The 18,827-nt window shown below is 44.0% G+C and overlaps 1 protein-coding gene across 1 annotated transcript in view; it reads right to left on the minus strand.

The window, feature by feature from the left end:
• Nucleotides 1–986: 986 nt before the first annotated feature.
• LOC137527348 (zinc finger protein 541-like) overlaps nt 987–18,827 on the minus strand; it is a 110,382-nt gene continuing 92,541 nt past the window's right edge. The window contains exons 13-16 of the mRNA XM_068247858.1: nt 16,934–17,065; nt 16,790–16,860; nt 9,072–9,205; nt 987–1,163 (exon numbers count right to left, since the gene is read on the minus strand). Coding sequence (XP_068103959.1) covers nt 1,027–1,163; nt 9,072–9,205; nt 16,790–16,860; nt 16,934–17,065 — 474 coding nt within the window. The 3' untranslated portion in view covers nt 987–1,026. The remainder of the gene's footprint in view (nt 1,164–9,071; nt 9,206–16,789; nt 16,861–16,933; nt 17,066–18,827) is intronic.

An 18,827-nucleotide genomic window follows, 5' to 3' on the forward strand; every position in this document is an offset into this window, starting at 1 on the left:
AGAAAGCCATTAAAGCGGACCTGAACTCAGAACATCCTCTCTGCTCTAAAAAGTAATAACCTTTAACGAAAAACATTTCTTTGTTACAGCGGATACAAATCCTAAAATGAATCTGCAGTTTCTACTTCCTGATTCATGGAAGCAGACACATTTTTTACCTCCTATGCTTTCAAATGAGCTTATCTGCCATGGCAGTCATGTGACACTGGAGATATCAAATTACAATTTGTGATTTAGATATAAATGAGGGGGATGAGACAGGCTAAACTCTCTAAATACAAATGTATACTCTCTAAATACAGGGTGTATGTCTCTGTTTTCCTTCTGTCCTGTGCCAGAGTTCAGGCCCACATTAAGCAAATAAAAAAAGGTGGGGGGAACTTTGACTAGTTAATTACTACTGCTTGGTCTAATTGGAAATTGGTCATGTAAATACACTCTGTTAACCAGAGACGCCAAAAGGATAAAAAGGACTAAATGAGCCTAAAAAACAATTTGGTAATAGAGGAGGCAGTGGTGGACTGGTCTTTGACAGAGACGCTCAGCTTTGATGTTAGTAGCAGATGCTTTTTTTTACTCCTATCTGTATTGCCTGAGGAAGCAGGTTTAACCTGAGAAACGTGTTGCACTTTATTTTGGAGTACCCAATAAACGTTTTTTGACTGAAAATCTACAGTCGTGTGGTCTGCTTGGAGGTGGTAAGTCCCACCACTGCCGCCTCTATTACCAAACTGTTTTTAAGCTCATTTAGTCCCTCTTATCCTTTTGGCGCCTGTTATCTTATTGCTACATTGAGTTCACCCTTGGTGGAGGGTTGTACCCACTTCCTTCTTCTACTACAGAGAGCGACTTCTTAATCCTGAGTGGGGTCAGGACAATCTCCCCACCTGCCTTGACAGTGGTTGCTTAATGGTAACCCTGGTTTGTGAGTATTACATTTTGAATTACTCTGTAAATCTTACATTACCAGTACATACTACACTATATTGGGCTCTTGGTGTTCTCTTCTTCACACGCTGTTAACCATCAGGCACATGTGGAAAACTGCAGCAAATTAATTCTAGGTTTTCTGGCTCTTCCTTTTTTTTTGGTCAGAAGGAAATTGGCCCACATAACTGTGAGGAAAGGAGGTTTTAAAAAATTCACCATCTCAGAAATCCAGCCTGCAAAATGTGAACATTTCTAAAATTTAATAAAAAAAACAAAACCGACATATTAGTCACACATGTAAACATTGAAAGTCAAAGTACTGCTCCAACACTGTCTCAGTAATACCTGTCCTAATCTACAATGCAAACATCTGAGAATGTACTGCAACAGATAAACATTTGGAGCAGAGTTGCATTGTGGGATACTCTCGCTGTATTTGGTGTTTTTTTTAATACAAGTATACTTTTGAAAGGTAAATTAATGAAAGCAATGTCACAGATCACCTGCACTCATGACCAGCTCTGAGCCAACTGATTTTTCCATTTCTGAGTGGTTTTCAGCAATCTGACTGGGTCCTTTTAGGGCCCATTCACACTAGAAATCGCTAGCTTAGCGCAAGCGTTTTTCTCCAGTGATTTTACCGCGATTAGCATTGTAAAAATCACTGGACACTTCAGAGATCCAGGTCAGCACTTTATGAGCACTGTACCGCGATCGCTCCAGAAATGCTGCAGGTAACGCGTTTGCGATTGGCGCTAATCGCAAAACGCCTGCGATCGGCGCCAATCACTGCAGTGAGAACACTGCCATAGGGTAGAATAGCACTAGCGCTTTTAAAAATCGGTAGCGCTTTGGCGATAAGTGGGAATCGCCCGCTATTCACCCTAGTGTGAATGGGCCCTTATACTTATGTGCTGCAGTAGTGGTGTGATTCAGAAGAATCGCACCGTAGCTGAAAAGTCACACCGCCTGTAATCAACAAAAGAAAAAAAAAAATAACTACTTTCGGTGCACTCCTGGTAGTTGCAGGGTAATGCATTACAGGTTCGGCGTTACTTCTGTGGTGCCCAACGCATTTCTGCCGCGTTGCACAGCAGGCAATGTGTCATGGTTCACATACTTTAATGGCCAATGCGATGGGAAAGAGTACTGCAATTTGTAAAAGTGGCCTCTAGGCGTCGCCCTCCATGGACCTACAATTCCCCCACTGAAGCTCACCACAAGTGTGCTGGCTGGTCCAGATGCCACTTCTATCTTGCTTCCCTTACCCATCATTCATAGGTAGATACAGGTGTCCCTTAGCATTAGGTACCCTCAGCTAGAGGTGCCCCCTATTGAAGGGAGATCTCATCCGTGAAATGCCGGGAGCAGAGTGAGTAACCTCATTTACGATCAACTCGAGACTCTGCATAAGGAAGGAGGGAGGCACTAGGGGAGGGGATTGAGCTGCCTTTCCATCATCAAGTGCCTGTAGGCACGTGCCTACTTTGCCTTATGGTAAATCCGGGCCCTGCCTGCTTTATATCCCCAGCCTGGTCATGCCATAAGAGTAGAGTAAATCACTATACATCAGGACTTTATAATGCGTTTCCTGGGGCTAGATGGTTGCAAAATTCCTTTTGGTAACTAATAACACATTTTTAAACTAAAACCAACAGCAACTATTATGCCCATTCTCATCTTTTCACTCCAGATTAGGGAAAAGGGGAGACCCTATATAATGCAGAACCGATAAACTTTACAACAGATGAAATGGTATAATTATGGAAGTGTTCTGCTAGTACTAGTGGGAAGGGCCAGAGAGTGTCCTGTTTATCAGCACTGAAAAAAGGTGTTGGTATATGTGACGAACAGGAGTGTATTAATGAGAACCACAGAGCATAAGCCAATAGTGGATCTGCCAGCTATGTAGAGTACAGACAGCTTAGAGACCGACGATCTTGCTGCAGGAGTTAATAGCTTCACACAGAGGGGCCTGTTTTCAAGACCTGGACTGATCAATATCAGAGTGTCTGTTTGGACTGATTTACATGCTTCTGTAGGCAGAACTAATGACATCCTGTCACTGGAAGGAATTACACTGCGTCTTCAGGGCCATAAATAAGAGTAGCTATGTTCATCCTGCTGGGACTTCACTAGGAAAAACAAGTGCTAAGTGATGTGGTCAGTTTCTGGAATAAGTAGTGTCTTAAAACCCTGGAACAAGCATATGGCTAATTCAATAAAACCTGAGTCAGAGTCCCTGATCTGTTGCATGCCTGTTAAGGGTCTATGGCTAAAAGAATTAGAGACACAGGATCAGAAAGACTGTCAGGCAACTAGTATTATTTAACCACTTGCTGACCGCGCACTCATACCGCGCGTCGGCAAAGTGGCAGCTGCAGGACCAGCGACGCAGTATTGCGTCGCCAGCTGCAGGCTGATTAATCAGGAAGCAGCCGCTCGTGCGAGCGGCTGCTTCCTGTCAATTCACGGCGGGGGGCTCCGTGAATAGCCTGCGGGCCGCCGATGGCGGCTCGCAGGCTAAATGTAAACACAAGCGGAAATAATCCGCTTTGTTTACATTTGTACGGCGCTGCTGCGCAGCAGCGCCGTAAGGCAGATCGGCGATCCCCGGCCAATCAGCGGCCAGGGATCGCCGCCATGTGACAGGGGACGTCCCGTCACTGGCTGCACAGGACGGATAGCGTCATGTGCAGCCCGGATCTCCAAGGGGGGGCCAGGTAGGAGAGGGAGGGGGAGGATTTCGCCGCGGAGGGGGGCTTTGAGGTGCCCCCCCCCCGCAACACCCGGCAGGCAGGAGCAATCAGACCCCCCCAGCACATCATCCCCCTAGTGGGGAAAAAAGGGGGGGGGGCGATCTGGTCGCTCTGCCTGCACGCTGATCTGTGCTGGGGGCTGCAGAGCCCACCCAGCACAGATCAGCTACAACAGCGCTGGTCCTTAAGGGGGGGTAAAGGGTGGGTCCTCAAGTGGTTAAATATCCTTTAAGATGCATACACGCATGACCATTGACTGCAAGAAAAGCATCTGCGTTGTCAAAATGAAAGATCTTAGTTTCTAACAAACCCTGCAGTATATTTTGTACTAGGCCAGTTCACCTTTTATGGGTCCATCCTTAGGACTGGTCCCTACTCTACCTACACCAGCAAACACTGCATGCTCTAGAAACAGTGTTCCCCAACCCTGTCCTCAAGGCCCACCAACAGTGCACGGTTTTGGGAAATCCACAGAGGGACTTAATCAGCTCTGCTGAGACACTAATTACCCCACCTGTGTATGTTTGTGGTTTCCTGCAAATCATGTACTGTTGGTGGGCCTTGAGGGTTGGGGAACTGTGATCTAGTACCTTAAGGTGACCACACACCATACAATTAAAATATCACATTTTTCACCAATTCGATAATTACGGTCGGTTGTGCCGAAAAATCAAGAGTTTTTCTCTGCTTTCGGATTTCCTGGTTTTTTTTTTTCGATTTTTGGAGATTGGACATGCTGGAAATTTCAGACCAACTTTATCAATAATTGTATGGTGTGTAATGGATTGTCAATTACTTGATGTACAGTTCAAATCAATTTTTTCCGAGCTTTCAATTATTTTATTCATGATTGGGGAAAAATTGAACATAGTGTGTGGTACATTGTTCAGATTTTTTAATTGTTACAATCAGTCAGAATCATTGATTGCTATTCTTGAATTGAACAGATATTTAATAAATTGTATGGTGTGTGGCCACCTTTTAGTTCTAATATTGTCAGAAAAACCTGATCTGCATATGCTTGTTAAGGGTTATGGCTGACAATATTAGAGACAGAAGATTAGCAGGACAGCCAGGCAACTGGTATTGCTTAAAAGGAAATAAATATGGCATCCTGCATATCACTCTTACCTTGTGTTTACGTAAAACAAAAGGAGCACTTGCTTGCAAAAAATTTAGTCTCTTTGTTATTTAAAGTAAGCCCCAACCGGGGTATTCCGCATTCAGAGCACCTTCTCACCATCCCAGACCTAGTCCTTTGGGCCCATTATGGTATTAAGCACGTCCAGCATGTGATAGTGGGAGGAGCTTTTCTGACATTTGACCAACTTAAAGTACAATTCCAACTAGATAAGATGTTTTTTAGATTCATCCAACTACATGCCCTGCAACCTCAGTTCCCACAGTCAGTCCCCTTGCTTGTCTCAAATGACCTGGGAATCCCTGTATTTCACTGCTAAAGTGGATAAACCTTTGTCTGCCACATATGATTGCCTCCTCCATGATAAATTGGGGATCATGGAAAGATGTATACGCAGGTGGTGTTCATAAGTGCCAGATCTGGATGCGGAGGACTTGGAGACCGCAGTTTCTGATTAACAATCTGACTGGTATCTTTGAAGATGCTCCATCAGGTGTATTATTCTCCCGTTCACCTACATAAAATATCTTCCTCTGTATCGCCACTGTGTACCAGATGTGGGATGGAACATTTGGTCACATGTTCTGGTGATGTCCTGCTTTGGCCTCCCTTTGGAGGAAAGTGGGTGAAACTATTCAATTAGTGTCTTCCCTGGTCCGCTCTCTCCTAGAGTGGTATTCTTTGGTTTCATTGAGCTGGAGCATGTTCGGAGACACCAAAAGACTCTCATCAGTGTTTTAGGTCATTATGCAAAGAAAGTGATCGCACTTAACTGGAATAAGTATATTCCCCCTTTGAAGAAATTATGGATACAGACAGTCAATAAGGCAAAAGTAAAAGAAATTGGCTTACCGTAACAGAAATTCTCCAACCAAATTTTTGAAGAATTGGAGTGAATGGGTTGACTTTTATGTCCGAGCTTTATACGCAGTTCTTGGTTGGGTGAATCTTAAGATGGGCACATGATAGCCTTGGATAAGCATGGCAGGGTGTTAGGGCGTTGTACCATGTTGATCATGATATGGGACCACCCCCCCCCCCCCCCTCTTCTTTCCTCAGCCTCGACCTTCTCTTTTCTACAAGATTTCGGAGACTATGAACAGTTTTGATATTGGTTTTTGCCTCCTGAGATTATAATATTGTCTCATTACCTTACTGTTGCTCCGTTAATTTGCATTTTTTGTACTATTTCTACAATTAGCAGTTATCCATATGTTAAAATGCCCGTCCGAACTCTTATTCTGAGTCATTGGGCGAATAATGATTCCTGTTAATCATTTCAACGTTTATCCACTACTTGTCCTGTATAATAGAGAAACTTTGTGTGAGATGCCCATGTTCTCTCAATGATAACTTGTACTTGCATCGATCTGTACCATTCTCATTTGGCATTTCTGACTTTTTCAATTAACTTTTTATTGTTAAAAAAAAAGTAAAACCCACCTGGCATAACTGCAAAAAAAAAACTACCTAATCTGGTGGGGGGTACTCCTGCTTCATTTAATCCATGACTGCCACTCCTGCTTTATTTAATCCATGAGTTTCATTTTTTTCACTTGTTTGACTTTATTCAGTTGCTCTTGTTCATTTGGCGAAGGTTGCACATTACTGCCCTTTAATGGTTGGTGTGTTATACTCCTATTCATTCTGGCTCTCCGCCGTCTGGTTGTTCTTGCCAATCTAGCTTTGCGCCGTGTAGTTGGTGCCCCGCGCCATTTGGTTGGTGTTCTTACTACACGGCTCCTCTTACTTCCCCTTCTTCTGCCTTGCTGGGTGGTTCATTCTGCCATCCCTACATTAGCTCTCATCTGTAATGAACCTCTAGCATTAGGCCTTGCCCTCTTAATGGCAGTATTTGTATAGCGCCTTTCTCCTGTCGGACTCAAAGCACTTGCGAGGCAGCCACTAGAGTGCACTCAGTAGGCAGTAGCAGTGTTAAGGAGACTTGCCCAAGAAACTCCTTACTGAAATAGGTGCTGGCTTCCTGAACAGGCAGAGCCGAGATTTGAACCCAGGTCTCCAGTGTCAGAGCCCTTAACCATTACACCATCCAGCCATTAAGCAGCGGATGATCCAGCAAGGAGTAATATCAAGAGGCCTCAGGTATTAGCTTGCACTAAGGTGCTCTCAGGGAAGTGTAAAAAAAAAAAAAAAAAAAAGGGGTTTAAGACACCAGGGCCCTTATGCAATTCACTTTTTCACCTGAGTTTTCTCCTAGGTGATATTTTTAAATTTGTCAATAAAATCCGTTTTAAGCCACCAGCAAGCAAGAAAATACTCAAAATAATTTTGATAGTACTTTCTCATCTACATTTTGGTACTTTTTTAGTTGAAAAGTGCTGAGAAGTTATTTTAAATCGAAGATGAAAAATTATCTCTTGGGAGAAAACTCAGGTGAAAAAGTGAATTGCATATGGCCCCAGGTCCTAAATACTAAGACCCATATGCAATTCCCTTTTTCACCTCCGTTTTCTCCTAGGAGATAATTTTTCATCTTCGATTTAAAATAACTTTCCAGCACTTTCCAACTAAAGTACTTAAAAGTTGCTGAAAAAGTACTATCAAATTTATTTTGAGTATTTTCTTGCTTTCTGGTGGCATAAAAGGCATTTTATTGACAAGTTGAAAATGATCACCTGGGAGAAAACTCAGGTGAAAAAGTGAATTGCATATGGGCCTAGGTCACAATACTGCAGGCAGAGCTTTGTGCTTCTCCATCCAAGAGCACAAAGAGGAGGGCAAGGGATGGGGAAAGGTAGAGAAGGGGCACGGCGGGGTATTTTGCGGGAGAGCGTTCCCTGCTAAGGATGCCCCTTCTGCTATTAGTCTACTGACAAGCTCCTTGTTAGTAGATTCAATGGTAAATGTAATAGGTAGAGCGCAGGGGGAAACAGAGGCATGTCATGGAACAGGGAACATGCCTCTTTGTCCCATTTTAACCATGGGAATCTGCCTCGGGTACACTTTAAGCTCTAGCAGGATGTCTGGTTCTTATGCCAGCACAGTGCATTTATTTAATGTCGTTCCAGAGAGAGAGACTGATTTATGTGCATTGATGTGTTCCCTTGCGTGCTGACTGGCATTGGTAGAGTAGGGACCAGTTATAAGGAGGGAACCACGGAGTGAACTGACCTAGTACAAAAGATACTGCAGTCTTTTTTGAAACTAATATCTTCTTGTTGTTTTTATTGCTGTCAATGTTTCAGCTTGTTGTATGTGTTTTCCGTGCGGAGGGTTAATGGCTGTTTTGAGTCAATAGATGAGTGCGGGTGTTGAAAATCAGTAACCAAGCCTTCTGCCCTGTGTAACTAATTACTCCTGCAGCAAGGTTCAAGTTTATTGACAATCTGTCCTCCACATTAAATATTGTTGCCATAGGTGCAAACAAGTGCAATTTACTAATAAATGTACTACAGCTAGTTGTGTGTGCAAATTTAATATGAATTATGTGCAACTTGAAATTGGATTAATCAAACACACTTCCTCTGGATTCAGAATAGTCTAATTCCCAGCTGCTTACAATTTGCAATTTAGTTTCAATTATTTCCATGTTATTGACCATCTCTAGTTAAAGTAATCAGAGATGTCCAAATCAAAAGACTGTATACTCTCCCGGAGCTTCTTCCAGCCCAATGAGCACGGATACGTCCCTTGTTGTCCTCCCGGCTGCCTACATTCTACCGCAATCAGTCCGGGTAATCCTGCTCATTCGCGCCAGTCAGCTCTTCTGCGCATGAGGCTGGAGGAAGCCCCAGGGGAGTATAAAATCTTGGACATCTCTGGTACACTTTATAGGTGATCTGAAGTGAAAATAAATGTATGATATAATCATTTGTATGTGTAGTACAGCTAAGAAATGGAACATTAGTAGTCACAGATAAGAGATATATATTGCACAGTACAGGAAGAGTTAAGAAACTTCAGTTGTTATCTATGCAAAAGAGGTCCTCTGAGCTCTGCGACTAAGCTTGGTCCGCTATAGTGCTGTTTTCTAAAGCACTTGCAAATATAAGAAGATGATGATACAATGTTATAAAAAAGCTATATAACTGAAAATAAAAATATGAGACTCTTTTCTTTGCTATTCATGTTCTATGAATTATTCGTACTATGCATACAATTCATTATATCATAAGTTTGTTTTTTTTCACTTTGGTGTCACTTTAAAACGTTCACCTCCTAATCACATTTTTGCAAAAAGCTAAGTGAGTCACTTCCATTTAGAACGATAACTTAGTCACCAGTAGATGGCGATGGCAGATGAGAATATGTATGAGTGTCTAACTCTTTCTCATGAATCAGTGGTGAAGGAGCTGTCTTCCGTGGACGATGCTTTTTCATGTGAGCATTTCGGCTCTTTATCTTGTCAAATATCCTAAAAGGAAAACAAAGAGTTACAGAGCTAAGCACAACATAAAAACATGCAAAAATGAGGCACTGTCAATGACAATTATAATGCAAAACTTGAACAGCATTAAAGGAAACCTGAGATGAGATAATTGGGGGTATTTATACTTACCTGGGGCTTCTTCCAGCTTCACTAGGTTTGTGGGCTCCCTCGCTGTCCTCTCCAGCCACTCTGTTTACTAGATATGCCCCTTGGTAATCTGACCGGACGTGCTTCTGTTCATGCGCAGCTGGCCACGTGTGAAAGCCCGTTGCGCTCCTGGGCATAGGAGGGTCACATACACGGCTGGGCTTGCGCAAGTAGTGCACAACTGGCTACAACTGGCAAGATTAACAGATTACCTTTCCAGGAGGGTGGGGGGACGAAAATCGGAACAGCCAGAGAGGTTGGCGAGGGAGCTCACTCGCCTCATGGGGTTGGAGGAGGCCCCAGATAAGTATAACTGCCTTTAATTATCCCGTCTCAGGTACACTTTAAGGATTTAGGGAGTTTTGATTAAGGCCTCTTTTCTACAGGTGGCTGAACTGCTCACTTGCTGGTCAATTCAAGGCTGCTGCCCACACGTGCCTTTTGGTTACAATTACATACAGCTGATAGGTAGTGTTTGGTAAGACCATGCGTGCCACATTTGGCATGTGGTCGTGTTACTTGGCAGCCAAAAACCTTCTCATGTCTCGTCTGAGGATGAATTCACAAAATTCAGCTGTCTGTGGAAAAGAGGCCTTACACAAACTGTTTAAAATAACAAGTTATGCAGGTACAGTATATTGAGGATGCTAGAATGTGAGGAGAAGCAATACTACACAAGGGCCCATATGCAATTCACTTTTTCTCCTGAGTTTTCTCTAAACGAGATAATTTTACATCCTCAATTTATAATTACTTTTCAGTACTTTGCAATTGAAAAAGTACCGAAAATAGGTGCAAAAGTACTATCAAAATTATTTTGAGTATTTTCTTGCTTGCTGGTGACTGAAAAAGGCATTTTACTGACAGGTTTGAAAATATCACTTAAGAGAAAACTCAGGAGAAAAAAATCAATGGGCCAAAATGTGAAGTTCTTTTCTTTCGTGGACTGACAGTAGACATAGGCTCAACTTACACCATACAATTTTGGCTGCACAGATTTACCAAATCAATGTAGTATAAGAGCCAACAGATTGAAAATACTTTGAAAGGACTGTTTTGATAGGCTTCTATACTACGTGAAAGTGGTAAGATTGAACAACCAAGATTGGTGTGTGGTGAGCCATATCCTTTAAAGGTGAGCACACACCATTGATGGGTGTCGCTCAGTCAAACAATGCCTAGTCTTGGGTGTGAGGTCCGTGGTCTCAACACCCTGGAACTAGTCTGAAGTATAATATGATGGTAACACAGTATCCCTAGTCTTGGGTGTGAGGACCGTAGTCTCAACACCCTGGAACTAGTCTGAAGTATAACACAATGATAACACAGAATCCCTAGTCTTGGGTGTGAGGTCCGTGTCTCGACACCCTGGAACTAGTCTGAAGTATAACACAATGATAACACAGAATCCCTAGTCTTGGGTGTGAGGTCCGTGGTCTCGACACCCTGGAACTAGTCTAAAGTATAACACAATAATAACACAGAATCCCTAGTCTTGGGTGTGAGGTCCGTGGTCTCAACACCCTGGAACTAGTCTGAAGTATAACACAGTAATAACACAAAAGTAATCTGGCTCAGTGTGAATTCCCAGGTCCTCCTGGTTCAAACACACTGTGAGATCTGACTAAGGTCTGAGTTCTTTCACGTAAGTGTTCGCAACGGCAGACAACCTGAGACTGACCAGCAATAGGTATATATAGAGCGGCGCTCTCCGGCCCCACCCACCGCTGATCAACCAATGGCCACTAGTTCTGAGATCAGCTGACCAACCTGGTCAGCTGATCCCTCCTCGTTTGACATAAAGGTTCTGCCTCTCAGCGCGCGCGCGTATTCCTCAGTCTGTGTGCACTAACAGGCCCAGCCACCTCAGACGCACGCTGCTGCTTGCAAACCGCCGCGCTGGACGCGGAATCAGACGCCTCGCCACCAGTCTGCGCGGCGGCTTCTCCGCAATCTATTACACAGAGCTTTGCAGATTTGTCAGCTGACCAAAAATAAAAATCACATGCTCCTCCATTAGTTCTCCTAAACATGACCATTGCTTATTTTAAATCCAGTGCAAGCAAAATTACATACCGTAGATGGTGATCTCGAATGTTGGAAAGCCTATGTACAGCGTGGGGCTGAAAGGTGTGTTTTGTTACAACAACTGCAGACAATCCCCTACCCACTTAAATGACTAAACATCAGCCTATAAAATGGAGCGGTAGATAAGGCCACCTCCCATGAAGCCACACGTTTATCTACTAGAATACAAATGTATAAGTAGGCGGCTATGTGGGGACATGGCTTCACATAGCATGGTGACACCCCTACCTGATTCTGTGCCAATACAGAGGCTGGTTTATGGTAAGGTGGTAAGGTGGATAAGTGAAATGCCTTTACCCCTATATTAGGAACTTATAGGAAGCATTAGGATCACCTTTGTGCAAGTTTTAATTTGTTTTATGTACTGTATATACTGTACTCGAGTATAAGTCTAGAAATTTAGGTCTGACTTTCTAAGTAAATGTTTAGAGGTCGACTCATATACGCGTCACAAGCTACACTGAGTAATCTTGTGTACTATTAGTGACATTCCCATTTGTAGCAATTTATCCAGTGGTAAGTGACATTTTCTTGATAAAGGAAATGCAAAGGAAACTTTCTAAAAGTCCTGGCCACAACAATTAACAAGGAAAAAAAAGGGGGGGGGGGGGATACTGGTCTGCAGTGCTTACTAAGGAAGAGGAGGATAACTGCTGCACTTGGGGGGTGGGGCTGGAGGGGTTAATGGCTGCAATACTGTATGCAGTGCAGTAATGTGACGATGGGTGTCTGCACACAGAGAGTGTCTGATTATTGGTGATCTGCAGTATCACCAATAATACAGATGTATACTTGATTATTAATTATCTGCAGAATCACCAATAATACAAGTATGACTAACCTCTGTACACCTAGCAAGTGTTAGTGTTTGGGTGCAACAGTAACTTTATTAGTTTGGCCAGACCTCACCAGAGGAGCTGGTGAGGTACTAACAGTACACTCTAGACAATATGGCAGATGCGCTCCTCTTAGCACCTATATCCTAAAGTACCTCAAATAGTGAAAGACTGACAAGTGGATCGCCACTCACATGGGTGGGTAAATTCACCCTAATTCAAATTAATATTAAGAAAATGGCGCTCTACACTTGTCAGTACACAGCAACGTCAATATGATTAAATACAAATGAATGAAGTACAAATGAATAATCCCACTCTCCACAAAAGTCCATGCACCAATGTCCCCAGGCAGTAACTGAATTTCCAGTAATCACAATCCTCTACTTCATTTCAAGGCTGACATACAGTTGCAATATTGGCAGGTATCACTCTCACCAGATGAATGGGCTGATTATTTAAAGTCAGCATCAATCGCTTTGGTACAGTAATGTGGCCCCTCATGATCAGCCTCTTCCTCCTATTAGTAACTCAGAGACAAGGAACAACAGATAGCGTAATACTGTATGGAGACCCAGTATCAATTAGCCCTCCACCAGCAGTAACAGCACCAATCCGTGCCCAGACCCAGAGAAAGTACCACCACTCTGTGTATCCAAGTGTAGTAAAAATTCAAGGCTCACCAGATGCCGTGGCTGACCATAACAGTCCAGCGATCAACGTTTTTCACCACACTTCCTATGCGTAATCAGCAACCTTCTCCCTTTATGAACTCAAATAGAGAGTATCATAGCATAACTCTGTTTATTAAAAGGTAGTAAAAGATGGTAGTACACTCACATTTAAAACTTAGAACATGCGCATGTAAATAAAACAGTTTCAGGACGTCCTCACCACCGCCGTGCTAGCGTCTCTCCACTCACCACGAGGCCACGCCCTACCGGTTTCGTCATATGACTCATCAGGTCAACCGTCAACAGGTCATATGACTCATCAGGTCAACCGGTAGGGCGTGGCCTCGTGGTGAGTGGAGAGACGCTAGCACGGCGGTGGTGAGGACGTCCTGAAACTGTTTTATTTACATGCGCATGTTCTAAGTTTTAAATGTGAGTGTACTACCATCTTTTACTACCTTTTAATAAACGGAGTTATGCTATGATACTCTCTATTTGAGTTCATAAAGGGAGAAGGTTGCTGATTACGCATAGGAAGTGTGGTGAAAAACGTTGATCGCTGGACTGTTATGGTCAGCCACGGCATCTGGTGAGCCTTGAATTTTTACTACACTTGGATACACAGAGTGGTGGTACTTTCTCTGGGTCTGGGCACGGATTGGTGCTGTTACTGCTGGTGGAGGGCTAATTGATACTGGGTCTCCATACAGTATTACGCTATCTGTTGTTCCTTGTCTCTGAGTTACTAATAGGAGGAAGAGGCTGATCGTGAGGGGCCACATTACTGTACCAAAGCGATTGATGCTGACTTTAAATAATCAGCCCATTCATCTGGTGAGAGTGATACCTGCCAATATTGCAACTGTATGTCAGCCTTGAAATGAAGTAGAGGATTGTGATTACTGGAAATTCAGTTACTGCCTGGGGACATTGGTGCATGGACTTTTGTGGAGAGTGGGATTATTCATTTGTACTTCATTCATTTGTATTTAATCATATTGACGTTGCTGTGTACTGACAAGTGTAGAGCGCCATTTTCTTAATATTAAACTAACAGTACACTAACCGCGCACTAGCGTACAAATTCCAGCAGGCTGGAGAGCATAATAACAAAGAGGCTGAATCTCCCGGGGAGCGGGTGATTCAGATACTACTGCAGGCACGAGGACACCCGTGGCGCGGGTGACCCAGACTGAACAGCAGACAAGGAGATACAATACAAACTTAATGACAGATGCCCTATTAGAGCAGGTAATTGGGGCTGTACAACAATTTAACAAAACTGTTCCACCAGAGGAGCTGGTGTAAGCAGTACCTCACCAGTGGCGAGGGCCCACTGGTGAGTAGAGTGGTCAGGCAGGCAAGGTTCGGCAACAGAGAGGTAAGTATATACAAAATCGCGAGACAAGAGAGTAATCGGTAATCAGGCAGAGGTTCAGCAACAGGAAGGTACGTATCGGTATAGAATCGTGAGGCAAGAGAGTACTCGGTAATCAGGCAGAGGTTCAGCAACAGGAAGGTACGTATCGGTGTAGAATCGTGAGGCAAGAGAGTAATCGGTAATCAGGCAGAGGTTCAGCAACAGGTAGACAGATGGGCAGAAGTGCAAGATCAGAAGACAGATACAAAGTCAGAGTGCTAGCCAGAGTCAAATACAAGAGATCAATGCAATAGTAATATTCTTGTCTGGGTGTGACGTCCTTGGTATCAACACCCCGGATCTAGTCTATACACAATAACAATGACAAGAGTAATATTCCTAACTTGGTGTGAAATCCGTAGCATCAACACCAGGGAACTATCTAAGGTCTGCGCGCTCACATGCAAGCATTCACGACAACAGACAGGGAAGAAGTGAAGCCCGCAGGCTTAAGAAGCAGAGGAGACCTTATAGGCACGCCCACTCCTCTGAGCCAATGAGGAGCGGCGAAGGTCTCCTCTGATGTCAGCCGACCAGCAGGTCAGCTGACGGGCTTCCTCCCCGCATAAAGGTCCCGTCTGTGCGCGCGCCCGCGCACTACGGTGACCCCCTGTACAGCAGGCTCCGTCCTCGGCGTCCTAGACGCCGCGCGGACGGATGGTCGCGCGGAGGCGGCTGCGGTGGTGCTACTCGCTGCAGCCACCTCATCTATTACAAGTAAATTACCCCTCCTGGTCCCCAAGTCCAGTTGTTAATTCTTCCTGGCCCCCGAGTGGAGCCATTATTTTTGCTGGGTGGACTTATACTTGAGTCAATATAAAATATCAGCTTAAAAGGGTCAAAAATTGGAGTCGACTTATACACGAGGTCGACTTATACTCGAAGGTTATACGGTACTTTCTTTGATCATTATGGAAACAGAAAAAAAAAACCAAAACATTAACATGAATTGTTCAGGCTGGTTTCACACCAGAAACCACCATCAAAAACATATATGTAAAAGAGAAACCGAGAGCCCAATAGTGTAATATGTTAAGGCAAGTGAAGTATAAAAAGAGTATAAATTTATACTCACAAACCAGGGTTACCTCCAGGCAACCACTGTATAGGCAGGTGAGGAGATTTTCCCGTCCTCACTCAGGATTTAAGAAGTCGCTCTCCGTAGACAGTAGAAAAAAAGGGGTATCCCCCTCCACCAAGGGTGGATATGTATGAGTAAATACGTGTAAAACAGAGGCGCCAAAAGTATAAAAACAAATTCTTAAAAATTTAAAATTGCTTTGGAGGCAGTGGTGGACTTACCTCCTGTAAGCAGACCCAAGAGGCTGTATTATTTCAACAAAGTATTTATTGGGTATACTCCAGGGGGATTTCGCAACGCGTTTCACAGGCTTTGCACCCGCTTCCTCAGGCAATACACAACAGGAGCATACATCAGCAATCGATCCGGGACACGCTTGTACAAGGCGCCAAGCGTGTCCCGGATCGATTGCTGATGTATGCTCCTGTTGTGTATTGCCTGAGGAAGCGGGTGCAAAGCCTGTGAAACGCGTTGCGAAATCCCCCTGGAGTATACCCAATAAATACTTTGTTGAAATAATACAGCCTCTTGGGTCTGCTTACAGGAGGTAAGTCCACCACTGCCTCCAAAGCAATTTTAAATTTTTAAGAATTTGTTTTTATACTTTTGGCGCCTCTGTTTTACACGTATTTACCATCAAAAACAGGCTTTTAGAGAACACCGTGCTATTGCACTCGCACATGTGTGCCTGTGCCGCTTCACTACAGTCCTCATCAGGGAGATCTGAGAGTCGGTAACAGGATAGGGCGTATCACCCAGCATCCATGACACCCGGCGTATAAGACGACCCCTGATTTTCCAGAAGATTTTCAAGGGTTAAAAAGTGGTCATACGCCAGAATATGCAGTACTAGAAAATAACACTAAACAAATAACTGACAAAATACATACGAGCATCAACCAATGATAGGCCTATAAATACCACATATTGGTTTATTAGTTGGCATCAAGAGACCTGGTTATTGAAAACACTAGTATATTCCTTGTCTGCAAACCTAAAGAGTTAATTTTCAGACATGCAAGTGACAGCTTCTCTCTTGTCGGTACCTTGTCGGGAATATAGTAAAACTTCTGAGAGCAGGGGAGAGATAAAATAAGGTCAATAGTTTATGTATTTTAACTCTGGGGCACTTAATAGGTTGCCATTGATCAGAGACAATAAGGAATTCAATCTACTTTGTATATGTTTAACTATAAAATAAAACCAAAGGGATTTCTTGAAAAGTCATTTTTAGGAGGAGGAGGATAAATACAATTGTTTATCTCATCAGTTCATTTTCACCTCAGGTTCACTTTTAGCCAAAAAAAACAAAACAAAACATACCTGTCACACTCGCTGCATGCAAAGTGACCTGGCAGCCTGTGTCCGCTGGGACTGGACTGGGACGTCTCTTTCTGTAAAGGTAGACAGAGAATCATGTTCAACTGATTATCAATACAGGACTGAGAACAGATTTCCTATACTTACCAACTTGTCTTCATGGTCTTTCCCATTAAAATTGGTCTTTTTTTCAGGAAAACAAGTCTTCCTATCAAAACGAATACGCTTCCTCCATGCATAGTAATACTCAACACACTGATAGAGATTCTTCTTAGGGATCTATAAGAGTATGGTTATTAAAAACCAATAACACACATTCTCAGTATTATTATTTGTCCATATGGGTACAACAGAAGTGAACAGAAAATGTGAAATGCAAATAATTCTTTTCGCCAAAGATATTTTGCAACTTAAAGCAAACCTGAACTGAAATTAAACGTATGAGATAATTAATTGTATATGTAGTACTAATGGTAAATAGAACATTAGCGAAATAGAACAGAGTCTCATATTTTTTATTTTCAATTCAAGTTGAAGATCTTAATTTTCAAGACTTCATTCAAAACAAACAGAAGGAATGACTCTGAACGTTTAAGCACTAAAACCTTGTCCGCATTGTTTCCTCTAGCCAGGTAAAATGTTTACTTTATAGGACGTGATTAAAGAGACTCAGAGATGAGTCAAGTGGACATTTTTTTTTTTACTTACCCGGGGCTTCTTCCAGCCCTATAAGCATGGATGTGTCCCTCATCGTCCTCCCGCAGTCCTCCTGGAATCCTCCGTTCAGCAGCAATCCATCCCCGTTACTGAGTCGGGCTCAGTCTAACTGAGTGACGTCAGCCGGGGTCTTCTGCTCTTGCTTCAGTGCTGATGTCACTGGGTCGAATAGAAGATTGCGACTTAACGGAGGCACACAGGAGGACGGCGAGGGACGCATCCATGCTTATGGGGCTGGAGGAAGCCCCGGGTAAGTAAAAACAAAAAAACGGCCACTTGACTCCTCTCTGAATCTCTTTAACCACTTGCCGACCGCCCACAGCCGATTGGCGGCGGTAAAGTGGACGCCAAAAGGACCGCAATACGCCCAACGGCGTTGCGTCCTTTCGGCATGCTGGGGGAGCGATCACGTCATTGATGACGCGCGCTTCCCCGGCAACTGGCTCCGCCCACCCGCGACGACAACCCGCCGGCCGTTTGGAAGCGCCAGCGGGTTGTTAACCCCGCGATCGCCGCTACAAAGTGTATAATACACTTTGTAATGTATACAAAGTGTATTACACAGGCTGCCTCCTGCCCTGGTGGTCCCAGTGTCCGAGGGACCACCAGGGCAGGCTGCAGCCACCCTAGTCTGCACCCAAACACACTGATCTGCCCCCCCCCCACCCCCTGATCGCCCACAGCACCCCTCAGACCCCCTCCTGCCCTCCCCCCAGACCACTGTTTGCACCCAATCACCCCCCTAATAACCCATCAATCACTCCCTGTCTTATCTGTCAACGCTATTTTTTTTTAATTCCCTAAACTGCCCCCTGGGGACTCCTGATCACCTTCCACCCCTCAGATTCTCACCAGACCCCCCCCCCCCCTTTGTACTGTATGCATCTATCCCCCCTGATCACCTGTCAATCACCCATTAATCACCCATCAATAACCCCCTCTCACTGCCACCAAACAATCGGCCCCTAACCTGCCCCTTGCGGGCAATCTGATCACCCACGCACACCATTAGATCGCCCGCAAACCCGCCGTCACATCACCACCCAAGTGTTTTGTTTACATCTGTTCTCTTCTCTAAACACCCACTAATTACTCATCAATCACCCATCAATCACCCCCTATCACCACCTGTCACTGTTACCTATCAGATCAGACCCTAATCTGCCCCTTGCGGGCACCCAATCACCCGCCCACACGCTCAGATTGCCCTCAGACCCCCCCTTATCAATTCGCCAGTGCATTAATTACATCTGTTCTCCCCTGTAATAACCCACTGATCACCTGTCAATCACCTGCCAATCACCTATCACCCATCAATCACCCC

The sequence above is a fragment of the Hyperolius riggenbachi genome, chromosome 8 (genome assembly GCF_040937935.1).
Source record: "Hyperolius riggenbachi isolate aHypRig1 chromosome 8, aHypRig1.pri, whole genome shotgun sequence".
NCBI lineage: Eukaryota > Metazoa > Chordata > Amphibia > Anura > Hyperoliidae > Hyperolius > Hyperolius riggenbachi.